This window comes from Podarcis tiliguerta (genome assembly GCF_965153285.1).
Source record: "Podarcis tiliguerta genome assembly, chromosome: 11".
NCBI lineage: Eukaryota > Metazoa > Chordata > Lepidosauria > Squamata > Lacertidae > Podarcis > Podarcis tiliguerta.
Genome location: NC_139544.1, coordinates 55,945,661 through 55,957,670, shown reverse-complemented (window position 1 = coordinate 55,957,670; position 12,010 = coordinate 55,945,661). Strand labels below are relative to the sequence as shown.

The 12,010-nt window shown below is 45.1% G+C and overlaps 1 protein-coding gene across 4 annotated transcripts in view; it reads left to right on the top strand.

Moving 5' to 3' along the window:
• Positions 1-12,010, top strand: part of SETBP1 (SET binding protein 1) — a 262,041-nt gene that overhangs the window by 77,276 nt on the left and 172,755 nt on the right. For 2 of the 4 annotated variants that reach the window (XR_014502777.1, XM_083402622.1), the window contains exon 1: positions 8,866-9,505. The exons of the other annotated variants lie outside the window; for them this stretch is intronic. Coding sequence is in view for 1 of the 2 variants with exons in the window: in XM_083402622.1 (XP_083258748.1) it covers positions 9,500-9,505 (6 nt within the window). In the remaining variant the exon portion in view is untranslated. Of the gene's footprint in view, positions 1-8,865; positions 9,506-12,010 lie in introns of those variants that run through there. 4 annotated transcript variants of the gene reach the window in all.

Here is a 12,010-nt window from a genome sequence, read left to right as displayed (position 1 = left end):
CCATGGGACTCTCAAGTGTCTCCTCCAGCACCATAATTCAAAAGCATCAATTCTTCGGCGATCAGCCTTCCTTATGGTCCAGCTCTCACTTCCATACATCACTACTGGGGAAACCATAGCTTTAAGTATACGGACCTTTGTTGGCAAGGCGATGTCTCTACTTTTAAGATGCTGTCTAGGTTTGTCATTGCTTTTCTCCCCAGAAGCAGGCGTCTCTTAATTTCGTGGCTGCTGTCACTATCTGCATAGGCATTGACATCTGTAGGCCCAGAAGCCTAATCCTGCCCACAAATTTCAATAGCATGCATTGGATAGATTGAGGGACATATCTTTCTTTATTTGGAGACTTTGTCAGGGTGGGGACAGCCTGACAAGAACAGGCCCTGGTGTCATCTTTATCTGCCTCTCTTGCTGCCCGCATTATGGAAAGCAGCCTCCCTGGGTGTTTTTCTTCTCTCCTCTTCCTCCAGCTGCAGGGCACCCGGTTGGCAAAGGCTGGGCTGGAGAGAATCAAGCTGCGTACATGCACACAGGAGATCTGAAGAAGGGAGTGTATTGACTTCCACTCGATTTACTGGAGCAATTGAGTATGTCAGTGAAATGCGACCGCCTCCTTCAGCTGTCACACTGAGACTGTCCTGCCACCGCTCTCAATAGCTTCGAGTTTCCGATCCTTTCTCTGATTAGCTCGGGGAGAGAACATCAAATGCGGGGATGCTTGGAGTGTGGGAGGGAAGGGAGAAACTCTGAGCAGTTACCTAGGAGTCAGTTTACAGGCTTCAAAGTGCTGTCAGTTTTTATCGCGATGGCACGTAGCGCCGGGCAAGGAGCAAATAAATGCTCTTGAGTGTAATTTAGATTCTTCTCTTTGGGGACGGAGCCCATACACAAACCGATAACACTGGGGACACAAAGAAGACAGGCCCCCTTTCAGTGTGGGAGCCAGCGGCCAAGTTTCATGATGTTATAAAGACCTTGTTTGAGGTCTAAAGTTTCCTCCCATGGGGTAGGCTCTCCCTGTTGGCAGGAGAGACTCAGGGTCCCTCTGGGAAGCAGGCAAGAGTGGTAGAGCACCTGATTATTGTGCTTGAGGTTCCAGGTCTGGTCCCTTACCTGGTACCAGACATGGTGTCCTCTGTGGATGAACAAGAGATACCGCACAGGTTGTTGACCTTAAGGAGTAGGCAGAGTCCCCTGGAAACACTTCTGAGAATCCCACTGGTGAGGGTTGGGACCTGCTAGGGAATTCCTGGGGTTGCCGGGAGACATGGTAGATGCTCCCCTCAAAGGCCTCAAGAATCCCGGCTGGTAACTGAGTTAAGATCTGAACCCAGGTTCCCCCCAGACCTAATCCAACATGCTGGGAGTGGGTGGCACTGAAACAAAAGTTCATTAAGTTCAGTGGACCTACTCTTAGTATGACTAACCCTAGATATCACCCATCCAGGGACATGGGTGGTGCTGTGGTCTAAACCATGGAGCCTCTCGGGCTTGCCTATCAGAAGGTTGGCGGTTTGAATCCCCACGACGGGGTGAGCTCCTGTTGCTCTGTCCCAGCTCCTGCCAACCTAGCAGTTTGAAAGCATGCCAGTGCAAGTAGATAAATAGGTACCTCTGCAGCGGGAAGGTAAATGGCGTTTCCATGCACTCTGGCTTCTGTTGAGCCAGAAGTGGTTTAGTCATGCTGGCCACATGACCTGGAAAGCTGTCTGTGGACAAACGCCGGCTTCCTCGGCCTGAAAGCGAATTGAGTGCCGCAACCCCATAGTAGCCTTTGACTGGACTTAACTGTCCAGGGGTCCTTTACCTTACCTTTACCTTACCTCTCCTTTCGGTAATTCAGAAGGGATACATTGTAGAAAGTGCTTTGAAAATCCCAACTGCATTATGACATTCACTGAAACTTCTGCTGGTGAGAGAGGATTGTTCTGCCGGAAAGAATGTGAGCAAAAAAAGAGAAAAGAAACAGACTTCTCCTTATAGGGCGTTTCAAAGTGAGTGCTGGACACATACCTTCTGTGACCTTTCCTTCAGATTAGCCCTGCTTGCAGCTGGTGCACTAGGATTTCACATTCCAGAGGCAGGACTGGTTTGTGAACAAGGCAAGGTGTGTGTTTGTGTGTGTGTGTGTGTGTGTGAGAGAGAGAGAGAGAGAGAGAGAGAGAAGAGAGAACGAACCTGTTGGGCCTGCCCTTTCACCACCTCCATTCCTAATAATCCTTTTAAGGTTTTGTTTATTTAGTGAGTGATGAGATGCCTCGGATATTTCATACCATTTAGACTCTCTCTGAATCTCTCAGGCTTATCAGGAGCTCAGATCTGCTTCTCTAAGCCCTCCCTTGTCAATTGGTGAAAATGGGGCAGAGATTCCTCAAACCAAAATTTATGTTCACTACTTGCTAGTCTAAATGCCTTCCTTTGTCTTTTCATTGGTAGCGTTGCTCCTTGTTTGTGTGGTGATGATTCTGTTGCTTCTTGTAGCAATAATGTTGCATGGATTATGACGGTGGCAAAAATTGGAGACCTCGCCCCTTTAATTGCTACTGCAGCCAGTTGTTGCTTTTGAGACATACCCACAACCACAATGCCTAGACTTTTCCAGATTATCATGGATTAATGGTGGGGCATAGTTATTGCTCATTTGTTAACACAATAGCCATGTGTCTTCCTTTGAGGAAGCCGTTTTTAAAGTTAAGCTTGACTTATTAGATTTATTTATTGCTTCACGCAAACAAGGAAGAGTCCTGAAGTGATTTAAAGAAACGATAAAATGCAAAATGCAATATACAGGGAAGGATTGGCTAGCACCACTGATGTCCATGATGCACAAACTTCAAACTGTGTGTGTGACTGAAGCATTCAACAACCTTCAACACAGAGCCTTGCCCAGCTGCAAAAAATCATATATCTCACAGTGCAAAGCTTGGAAGTATGTCTTTATCAGTTTCAGTGCTGTCAGATTTGACTTCAGTTTTTGGCTAGATTTGGCATACAGTTAAATTACAGAACTTCCTCCCACAGGAGGCAGTGATGGCTTTAAAAGAGGGTTAGACAAATTTGTGGAAGATAAGGATATTGTTGACTATGAGGCGCAATGGCTGGATTTCCACAGCTTCTGAATATCAGTTGCTGGAAATGGCACGGTGGAAGAGAGTACCTTGGCACTCAGTTCTTGCTTGCGGGCTTCCCGGAAAAGGGGCAGCTGGTTGGCCAATGTGAGAACACAATGGTGGACTACAAGAGCCAATGGCCTGATCCAGCCGGGCTCTTCTTACATTCTAATGTCACTGCAATACAAAGGCAAATACAAGGGAGAGAACCCTTGGAATTGAGCCCTGATATACCGTATTTTTTGCTCTATAAGACGCACCAGACCACAAGACGCACCTAGTTTTTGGAGGAGGAAAACAAGAAAAAAAATATTCTGAATCTCAGAAGCCAGAACAGCAAGAGGGATCGCTGCGCAGTGAAAGCAGCGATCCCTCTTGCTGTTCTGGCTTCTGGGATAGCTGTGCAGCCTGCGTTCGCTCCATAAGACGCACACACACATTTCCCCTTACTTTTTAGGAGGGGAAAAAGTGAGTCTTATAGAGCAAAAAATACGGTGTGTGTATACACACACACACACACACACACACACACATATCATTTTCAACAATTATAAAACATACTTTTATATCTTATACAATTTTTTGACTTCCGTCAATCACATCTGAAAATTTTCCAAACTTTTTCACTTAATTTACATTTCTTAATTTCACTATTACATTTAGATATCACAACTAATGCCTCTCTTCTTTATCTTCTTTGCAATATTTCATATATTCCTCCTTACAAAACTTCCTGTAGTCCTGCTAGCGTAATTTGTTGATTACAGTTGCTCTTCAAATAGTTCGTATATTTCTTCCAATCTTCTGTGAATCTCTGGTCCCGCAGGTTTCGAATCCTTCCTGTCATCTTATCCAATTCTGCGGGAATTGAGCCCTGATAAGGCAAAGGATGGGCGCAAATTCTGCTCTTTGAGAATCTCCATTTTAATTCTTTGATTTCCCTTGTTAAAAGCAAATTTCTAGATGTCAAGGCTATGAGGTAGGCTTGAAAGGATGCGGGTAGTGCATTCCGGCTCCATCAGTCAGGACTTCTGTGATCTGCCTCCTTGCTTCTTCTCCTGACTAGGAACTATATTGTATTGTATAGGAATCAGCTTTATACTAAGCCAAGCCATTGGTTGCCCACACTGATGCAGCTCTCCAGTATTTCAGATGAGAGGAAGCCAGAACTGTGCAAAATTTCAAACTGGCAGAATTGTTCAAGGTAGGAAAGAAAAAAACATTTGCTGCATTGTTGTTGTTGTTGTTTAGTCGTTTAGTCGTGTCCGACTCTTCGTGACCCCATGGACCAGAGCACACCAGGCACTCCTGTCTTCCACTGACTCCCGCAGTTTGGTCAAACTCATGCTGGTAGCTTCGAGAACACTGTCCCACCATCTCGTCCTCTGTTGTCCCCTTCTCCTTGTGCCCTCCATCTTTCCCGACATCAGGGTCTATTCCAGGGAGTCTTCTCTTCTCATGAGGTGGCCAAAGTAGTGGAACCTCAGCTTCAGGATGTGTCCTTCCAGTGAGCACTCAGGGCTGATTTCCTTCAGAATGGATGCGTTTGATCTTCTTGCAGTCCATGGGACTCTCAAGAGTCTCCTCCAGCACCATAATTCAAAAGTATCAATTCTTCGGTGATCAGCCTTCTTTATGGCCCAGCTCTCACTTCCATTAGCATTTTGCTGCATTAGCATACTTTATTCAGCGCTATAGTGGTATGGATTGGGACGTGAGGGCAACAAAACCCTTCTCCAAAGCCCCTTTGGTATCTGCAGATTCCGTTTGCAAGATGAAGACTTCTCATCACTAAAGGAGTTCATTCCCAGCCAGCCTTGTCGCTATTTTCCTGGGATGGAGCTGGCGAGTGGTTGCCATGGTGTTGCTTTTTAGCTGATTTAGTTGATTGCATTCCTAGTGGCTGCTTTATCTGAATTCAGGTTTTTGGCACAGCTAATGATGACGGCTCCTGCGCAGAGGATGCCTTTCGTCTCCAAAAAGCCGACAAATTGCCAGAAAAAGCCGAAAGCATCTGCGTCATTAAGCGGTTTTCTTTTCATGTATTTGCAGCATAAGCATCTCGTATGCTCCTTCAGCGTTCAGCATCTTACCTGGAGAAGAATGAAAGTTCTCTTTCTCTAGACATCTTTTCCGGGTGTGTGAAACCTGGCCCTTTATTTCTGTAGAGTTTTCCAGTTTTCCACCTTGTTGTCTCAGATATCCCCAGATGCTCCATGGAGTGTCTTTGCCATCTTTGCTTGAAACACCTGCAGCTGAATTGAATGAGCATCTGAATACAGATGCTGTGTGTAGCTTTCAGTGAGACGTGTGCTTCTGTTTTCAGCTCTGTTCAATATGCTGGTCTTATTCTCTTAGTGACTTGGGAATCTGGGTAATCTGAAAGTCAGCCTTCTCCCACATAAAGCCCTACACGGCCTAGGGCCCACGTACCTACGGGACCGCATCTCCTGGTATGCCCCACAGAGGACCTTAAGGTCCACAAATGACAACACTTTGGAGGTCCCAAGTCGCAAGGTGGTTAGATTGGTCTCAACTAGGTCCAGGGCCTTTTCAGTACTTGCCCCGACTTGGTGGAACGCTCAAGAGACTAGAGCCCTGTGGGACCTGAGGAAAGATGTCAGGTCCCGCAGGGCTCTAGTCTCTTGAGCGTTCCACCAAGACAGAGCTGTTCTGCCTGGCCTTTGGTTTGGACTCAGTCTGAGCCTTATGTTTCTCCCCCCACCCCTTAAGGTTTTGATCCATGGGCTACTTTTAAAATGAGGCTGCATTTTAAACTGTATTTTAAACTGTATTTAAAATTGTTTTTTCCCCCATTATGTTTTTTATTATAGTTTTACTGGTGTTAGCCGCCCTGAGCTCTGGCCGGGGAGGGTGGGGTATAAATTATTATTATTATTATTATTAACCTACCCAGTAGTTGAGATCTGCTTTCAGTGGTGAGGCAATCGTCTGCTGCAGAAAGGGCCATTCAGATGTGCCATCCAAATTTTGGAAACTCCTCCCTAGACACATGTGACTTATTCATTATATTTTGGCTCCAGGTGAAGACTGCCCTATTCTCCTGTGTCTTTAATGTCTCTTAATGAGGTTTGAGACCTTTTCATTTGCCTTTTACGGTATGCTGATGTTTCCTTGTTGTTGCATCCAATGAAGATTCAAGGCAGACCAAAGGAGATGAAAGGTGGAACTCGCTCCCATCAGATTGACGCTGAACTTAGTGTGGACAGCCAATCCATCAATTCCCTGATCATTATGTCTTCCTTGACCAAAAGTAAATCTGATAGGGCCCTAAACTTGACAAGAACATAAGAAGAACACTTCAGGTCAGATTGAATTGGATGGAAAGTGGGCTGTGCGTAGTCTTCCTGGCTTGTGGAATGGCTACATTTGCTTCATAAATGGATCTCTGTTTGATATTGACTATGCTTTGCTGAAACTGGGTGACCCTGATTCTCCCCCCAGAGCCATTGCATTAACGGTGGCATCCCTTGGCTCAGGAGTAGCCAACATAGTGCCTTTCAGCTTCTGTGGGTCTTCAGCCCCATAATGAGAGTTCAGTAACATCTGGAGAGCATCAGAGTTGGCTAGCCCTGCCTTAGGCAGTAAGCTTGAGAATGGAAGCCGTGTGTGTGTGTTTGATGAGACACAGAGGTGGATACACTCAAACCTTTCTGCACAAGACTTTCCTTCCTTCCCTCCTACCCCAGCAAATATTATGATAGGTTTCGCTCTGTAGGCTGAGAAATGTCTTTCAGACTTCCTCAGCGCTATCCTCCTTTTGACTGGCTCTCCTAGTGATATATTAATTAGCCCAAGCACTGCAGACTAACGAGCAGTTGCAGGCCAATCTCGTTAAATGTTAATGCTTAACTAGAAAAACAGGACCAGCTACCTGACAGGCATGGATCAGGGTTCTTTCCTTGTCTGGCCACAAAAGAAGTTGGCTCGCTCAGACGGGAAGGTGTTGAGTTTCCTAAAGGAACGGAAAAGGCGGGATCCAGCGAGAGCCATTTTGCAGACGCTGAGGCTGCTGGAAACGCTAAAAAACTGCAGATGTCCTGAATTGATATTAATGCCAGTCCCAGCCTTCTGTGAAAGGCTTGGGGTGTGCCGCTTCTTGGCACCGCATTTGGTTTTCAGCTGTTCCTGATGCTCTTTGCACTGTTGTTTTCAGCTCAGGAGGCCTATGCCCAGGGAGATCCCTTCAGAGTTATGGGAGATGGGGAGAAAGAGGGCCTAACCCTTCAGCCTTCAGCCTTTTCAGACCCAGCTTTAACCCAGAACATACATTTGGGGATCTGTTTCTTTCTTCTGATTATTTTTTCACCATATATTTGTATGCTGATAGATGTGTTGTTGCAACACACCTTAGAACAGGCCACAACCTAGTAACAAGTCCAGTTGAAGACCAGTGGTCTAAACATGATGGAGGACTCCTTCACCCAATTGACGCAGTCAAAGTACTATGCTCTTTAGCCGTCAAACTCCTGAAATTACAATATTATTAGCCATCAAAAACGGTAGTCTCCCAGCTGCATTCTGAGTCTCCTTGAAAGGTTATCAGCGTTTCCTTGATAAGAGAATTTGTGCCCTATTTGCTCATTTTCTCCTGTGTCGTTCAGAAGTGACTTTTGTCAGCTGCAGTTGCCACAATAGCTGCGACCATTCCTGGACCGTGAAAGCCTGGCCACGCTAGTTCATACGTTGGATTGCTGCAATGTGCTGTATGTGGGACTTCCCTTGCGCTTTATCTGAAAGTTACAGGTAGTGCAGAGTGCTGCAGCATGATTTCTGATAGGAGCAAGAATAAAACACCTGTGCTTACGAGCTCGACACTGGCCATTGATTTGCAACCAGGCCAGGTTCGAGGTGTTGCTGTTAGTATATAAAGCCTTCAGAAACTTGGGAACATTTTCCCTGTGAGAGTACCTTTCCCCAACAGTTTCACTCTGTGGCATTGGCTGTGTTGCAGGTGCTACATAATGCCCATTCCGCATTCGTAAGAAACCATTCTTTTAGTGTGGCCTCACTTATAATAATCATCACCATCATCATTTATTTGTACCCAGCCCATCTGGCTGGGTTTCCCCAGCCACTCTGGGCAGCTGCCAACAGAATATTAAAAGCACAATAAAAATCGAACATGAAAAACTTCCCTAAACAGGGCTGCCTTGAGATGTCTTCTAAAAGCCAGATAGTTGTTTATTTCCTTGACATCTGATGGGAGGGTGTTCCACAGGGCGGGTGCCACCACCGAGAAGGCCCTCTTCCTGGTTCCCTGTAACTTGGCTTCTCGTAGTGAGGGAACCACCAGAAGGCCCTCTGCGCTGGACCTCAGTTTCCGGGCAGAACGATGGGGTGCTCCTTCAGGTATACTTTGGAATTCTCTGCCTTTTGACATCAGGCAGTCACCTTCACTGTACTTTTTCCGGCGCCTGCCAAAGATTTTGTTGAGACAAACAGATATCTAGAATGTTGATGTTTGTTCTTACCTGTTTTTAGTATATCACGGATTTAATTTTTTTTTAACATTCTGAAATGATTAACTGTTTCTACTGATAATTTTATTGTTTTATCATTTTTGTAAACTGCTTTGAGGGTTGTTGTTGTTGTTTTACAATCAAGCAGTTTATAAATTTTAGGAAACAAACAAACAAGCCTTTGCTTGTCTTCTTGCATAGCCCTAAAAATAACCATTTGCATTTGCTAGATCTGTAAAAAACCAAAGTGGGGAAAAAAGAGCTGCATTGACCTGGGGCGGAGAACACATTTCGTTGTAAGACGATCAAGCTCCTGTTTTTTTTAATTATACTAACTGCATTCAGAAGTGACACATCAGAAACTGAAAGGCATTCTTAGTGACACTTGGGGGGGGGGGGAGACCTGTTTAAAAACCAAAAACCGAAACCCCAACAACCTGCCACATTAAAAGGACAGACTCAAAACAGTGCTGACAGTTTTCCAAGCCAAAGCCATGTGCTCCTTTATGTGTGAATACAGGAGTGCTTTTATTGCTGTCTCCCTCCTGACTTTTGACATGAGTGGGCTGAGAGAGGGAATAGAAGGACCCTGTTGAGTTCATAAGCAGCAGCCACAGCAGCAATAGCCGACTTAATGGAGTGCTATTGACTTTAGCTAAATTTAGAACGCAACGTAATGTACACAGAGAGGATCACATGTAATAACCCAGGACAGAATGTGCCGGTCAGATTTTTGAACATTGTTTCTTCCAAGACGCTCTCCTGGGTCTTGCTGCTCTCGTAGCTGTTTCTCACACTCACACGCTTGGAGTGCGGCTGTCATGATTGTGCAAAAGCATCCAGTGTTTCGTTCCACCCAAAGGGAGGAGGAGACGTCTTAGCGAACCTCTAGAGTTGTGTATTTTGATGCAGGTACAAGCTATTAATATTTCGTGTTTCTGTAGTGCCTTGGAGTGTTCCGTGTTCCTTCTGTGCATGGGTTGGGCAATTCATACAGCATAATGTAGGGAGAGCAACAGTAGCCAGAAAGGCCAGCATAATTATCACTATGTTGTAAGTGTTAGAGCTTAATCTGAGATAATAGTAGCTTGGTGAAAGCCACATAGTGGGTTGGTGGTTCAAGTTCTCTCTCTTAGCTGCTACACTATTCCCCCATCTCTTAAAAATGGCTCAGAATTATCCAGATCACATGCTTCTTGAGTGTATAGTTTGGCCCATGTGGCCAAACCATCTGTTTTCAGCCACCTTTGGTGGGGTGTCCCTCCCTTGATCTGGGTTCCTATGTGTGGTTTGTTATATGAAGGGAATCTTTGGAAGGCTGATATGCAAAGGAGAGGGAAATACTTTAATTCATAGGGAAATGCAGAATTCTAACATTCACATTCCTTTATTGGAAGTCTTCATGCTGCATCATTCCACCCCCCCCCCCCCCACAATTTCTTCTTATGTGCTTATGTTCAGTTATTCAAGCAACCTTGAAGTGTTCTTATAAATACTAATGCATTGAAATTCTTTTTGCGCAGTGTTTTACTGAGCCACCCATGTGCTGCTGTGCATTGGTAAAACACCGCACACAAAGCATCTTGATGCAGTTGTATGGCTGCATCTAAGGTTGCTTTCTTGCAGTGTTTGATCAGTGCCTTCAGCAAACCATGTAGGCACCACACTTCATATGAAGTTTGGAAAATCAAACCCCGAAGAAATCCTAATACAAAAATATATATGAAAATAACAGGAAGAGATGTGGAAAACAACAAGAAAGGATTGGATAGAAATGTGAACATCATTTGGACAATTTTGTGGACATTAAAGCAGCAGCAACAAGGTGATTGGATCCCTTTCGGAACTTGAAATATGGGTACCCCCAACAAAAAATTAAAATTTGGCTTTTTAATTTGGAATTAATGTGATTTGATTTGATTGGTCTGTTAATAAAAATTATCTTAAAAAAAAAGAAAAAGAAAAAGTCCTAATACATTGGTTCCATTTTGGAAATGAGACCAGGGAATTCAGATATTGGAAATCCAGAAAGAAATTCAAGTGAGCAGAATTTTGGAATCCTCCTCTTTCCTTCTCAACTCAAGACTTGCACATTGCAGGACAGTTATTTATGGTGGACAATCGTTCCTCCAACTTGGCTTTTGACTACCATCCTTGGACGTTGCTTTCAAGATACCCTTCCTTAGATGCTCACCGTCAACCAGTTCTTTCAACTTTTCCTAGAAATTACCTGCCTTTTGATTGCAAACTCAACAGTGCTATCATGGTGGTGTGAGATGCAAGTGGTCTTCAGTTGAAATAGCATGTGTTTGTTCATCAGGAGAATGACTAATGTACAGTCATGTTGTTGTTGTTTAGTTGTTTAGTGGTGTCCGACTCTTCATGACCCCATGGACCAGAGCACGCCAGGCCTCCCGCAGTTTGGTCAGACTCATGCTGGTAGCTTCGAGAACACTGTCCAACCATCTCGTCCTCTGTTGTCCCCTTCTCCTTGTGCCCTCAATCTTTCCCAACATCAGGGTCTTTTCCTGGGAGTCTTCTCTTCTCATGAGGTGGCCAAAGTATTGGAGCCTCAGCTTCACGATCTGTCCTTCCAGTGAGCACTCAGGGCTGATTTCCTTCAGAATGGAGAGGTTTGATCTTCTTGCAGTCCATGGGACTCTCCAGAGTCTCCTCCAGCACCATAATTCAAAGGCATCAATTCTTCGGCAGTCAGCCTTCTTTATGGTCCAGCTCTCACTTCCATACATCACTACTGGGAAAACCATAGCTTTAACTATACGGATATTTGTTGGCAAGGTGATGTCTCTGCTTTTTAAGATGCTGTCTTAAAGTCGCTTCAGGTTGAATGTATTCAGGTTGCGCTCTGTGGCAACCCGGAAGTAACAGAACATGTTACTTCCGGGCTTTGCCGCTCACACATGCGCAGACGCTCAAAATGACGTCATGCGCATAAGCGGCGAATCATGACCTGCACATGCACAGACGAGGGTTGCATTCTGCTCTGGATGCGAACGGGGCTCCAGAACGGATCCCATTCACATCCAGAGATACCACTGTAATTCTACAGTATTTTTAATCTCGGCTCATCTCAAGGCACAAGAGAGTCTGTATACTCAGTGGCATGTTAATGGCTCTGCAGGGGAGCACACCTGCTTTGGAGGGTGTGTGTGATTTATATGTGCACGGAAATCCAAGCTGTAGAGTAATGCTGGGAACTTGGCACGTCTGCGGGGTTGCCCCAAGGCATTGCCCGCAGCTCCCAGAACAAAGTTCACTCAGCCTTTTGCCGCATCCCTTCCCATTTCTTCTTAGCTTTCCTTGTCACAGGATGTGGCAGGTTTTATTTTTTAATGAAGCTGTTTTGATTTGTGCAAATGCACCGGGCTTGGCTATTTCTAGGGAATTGAGTCGGAT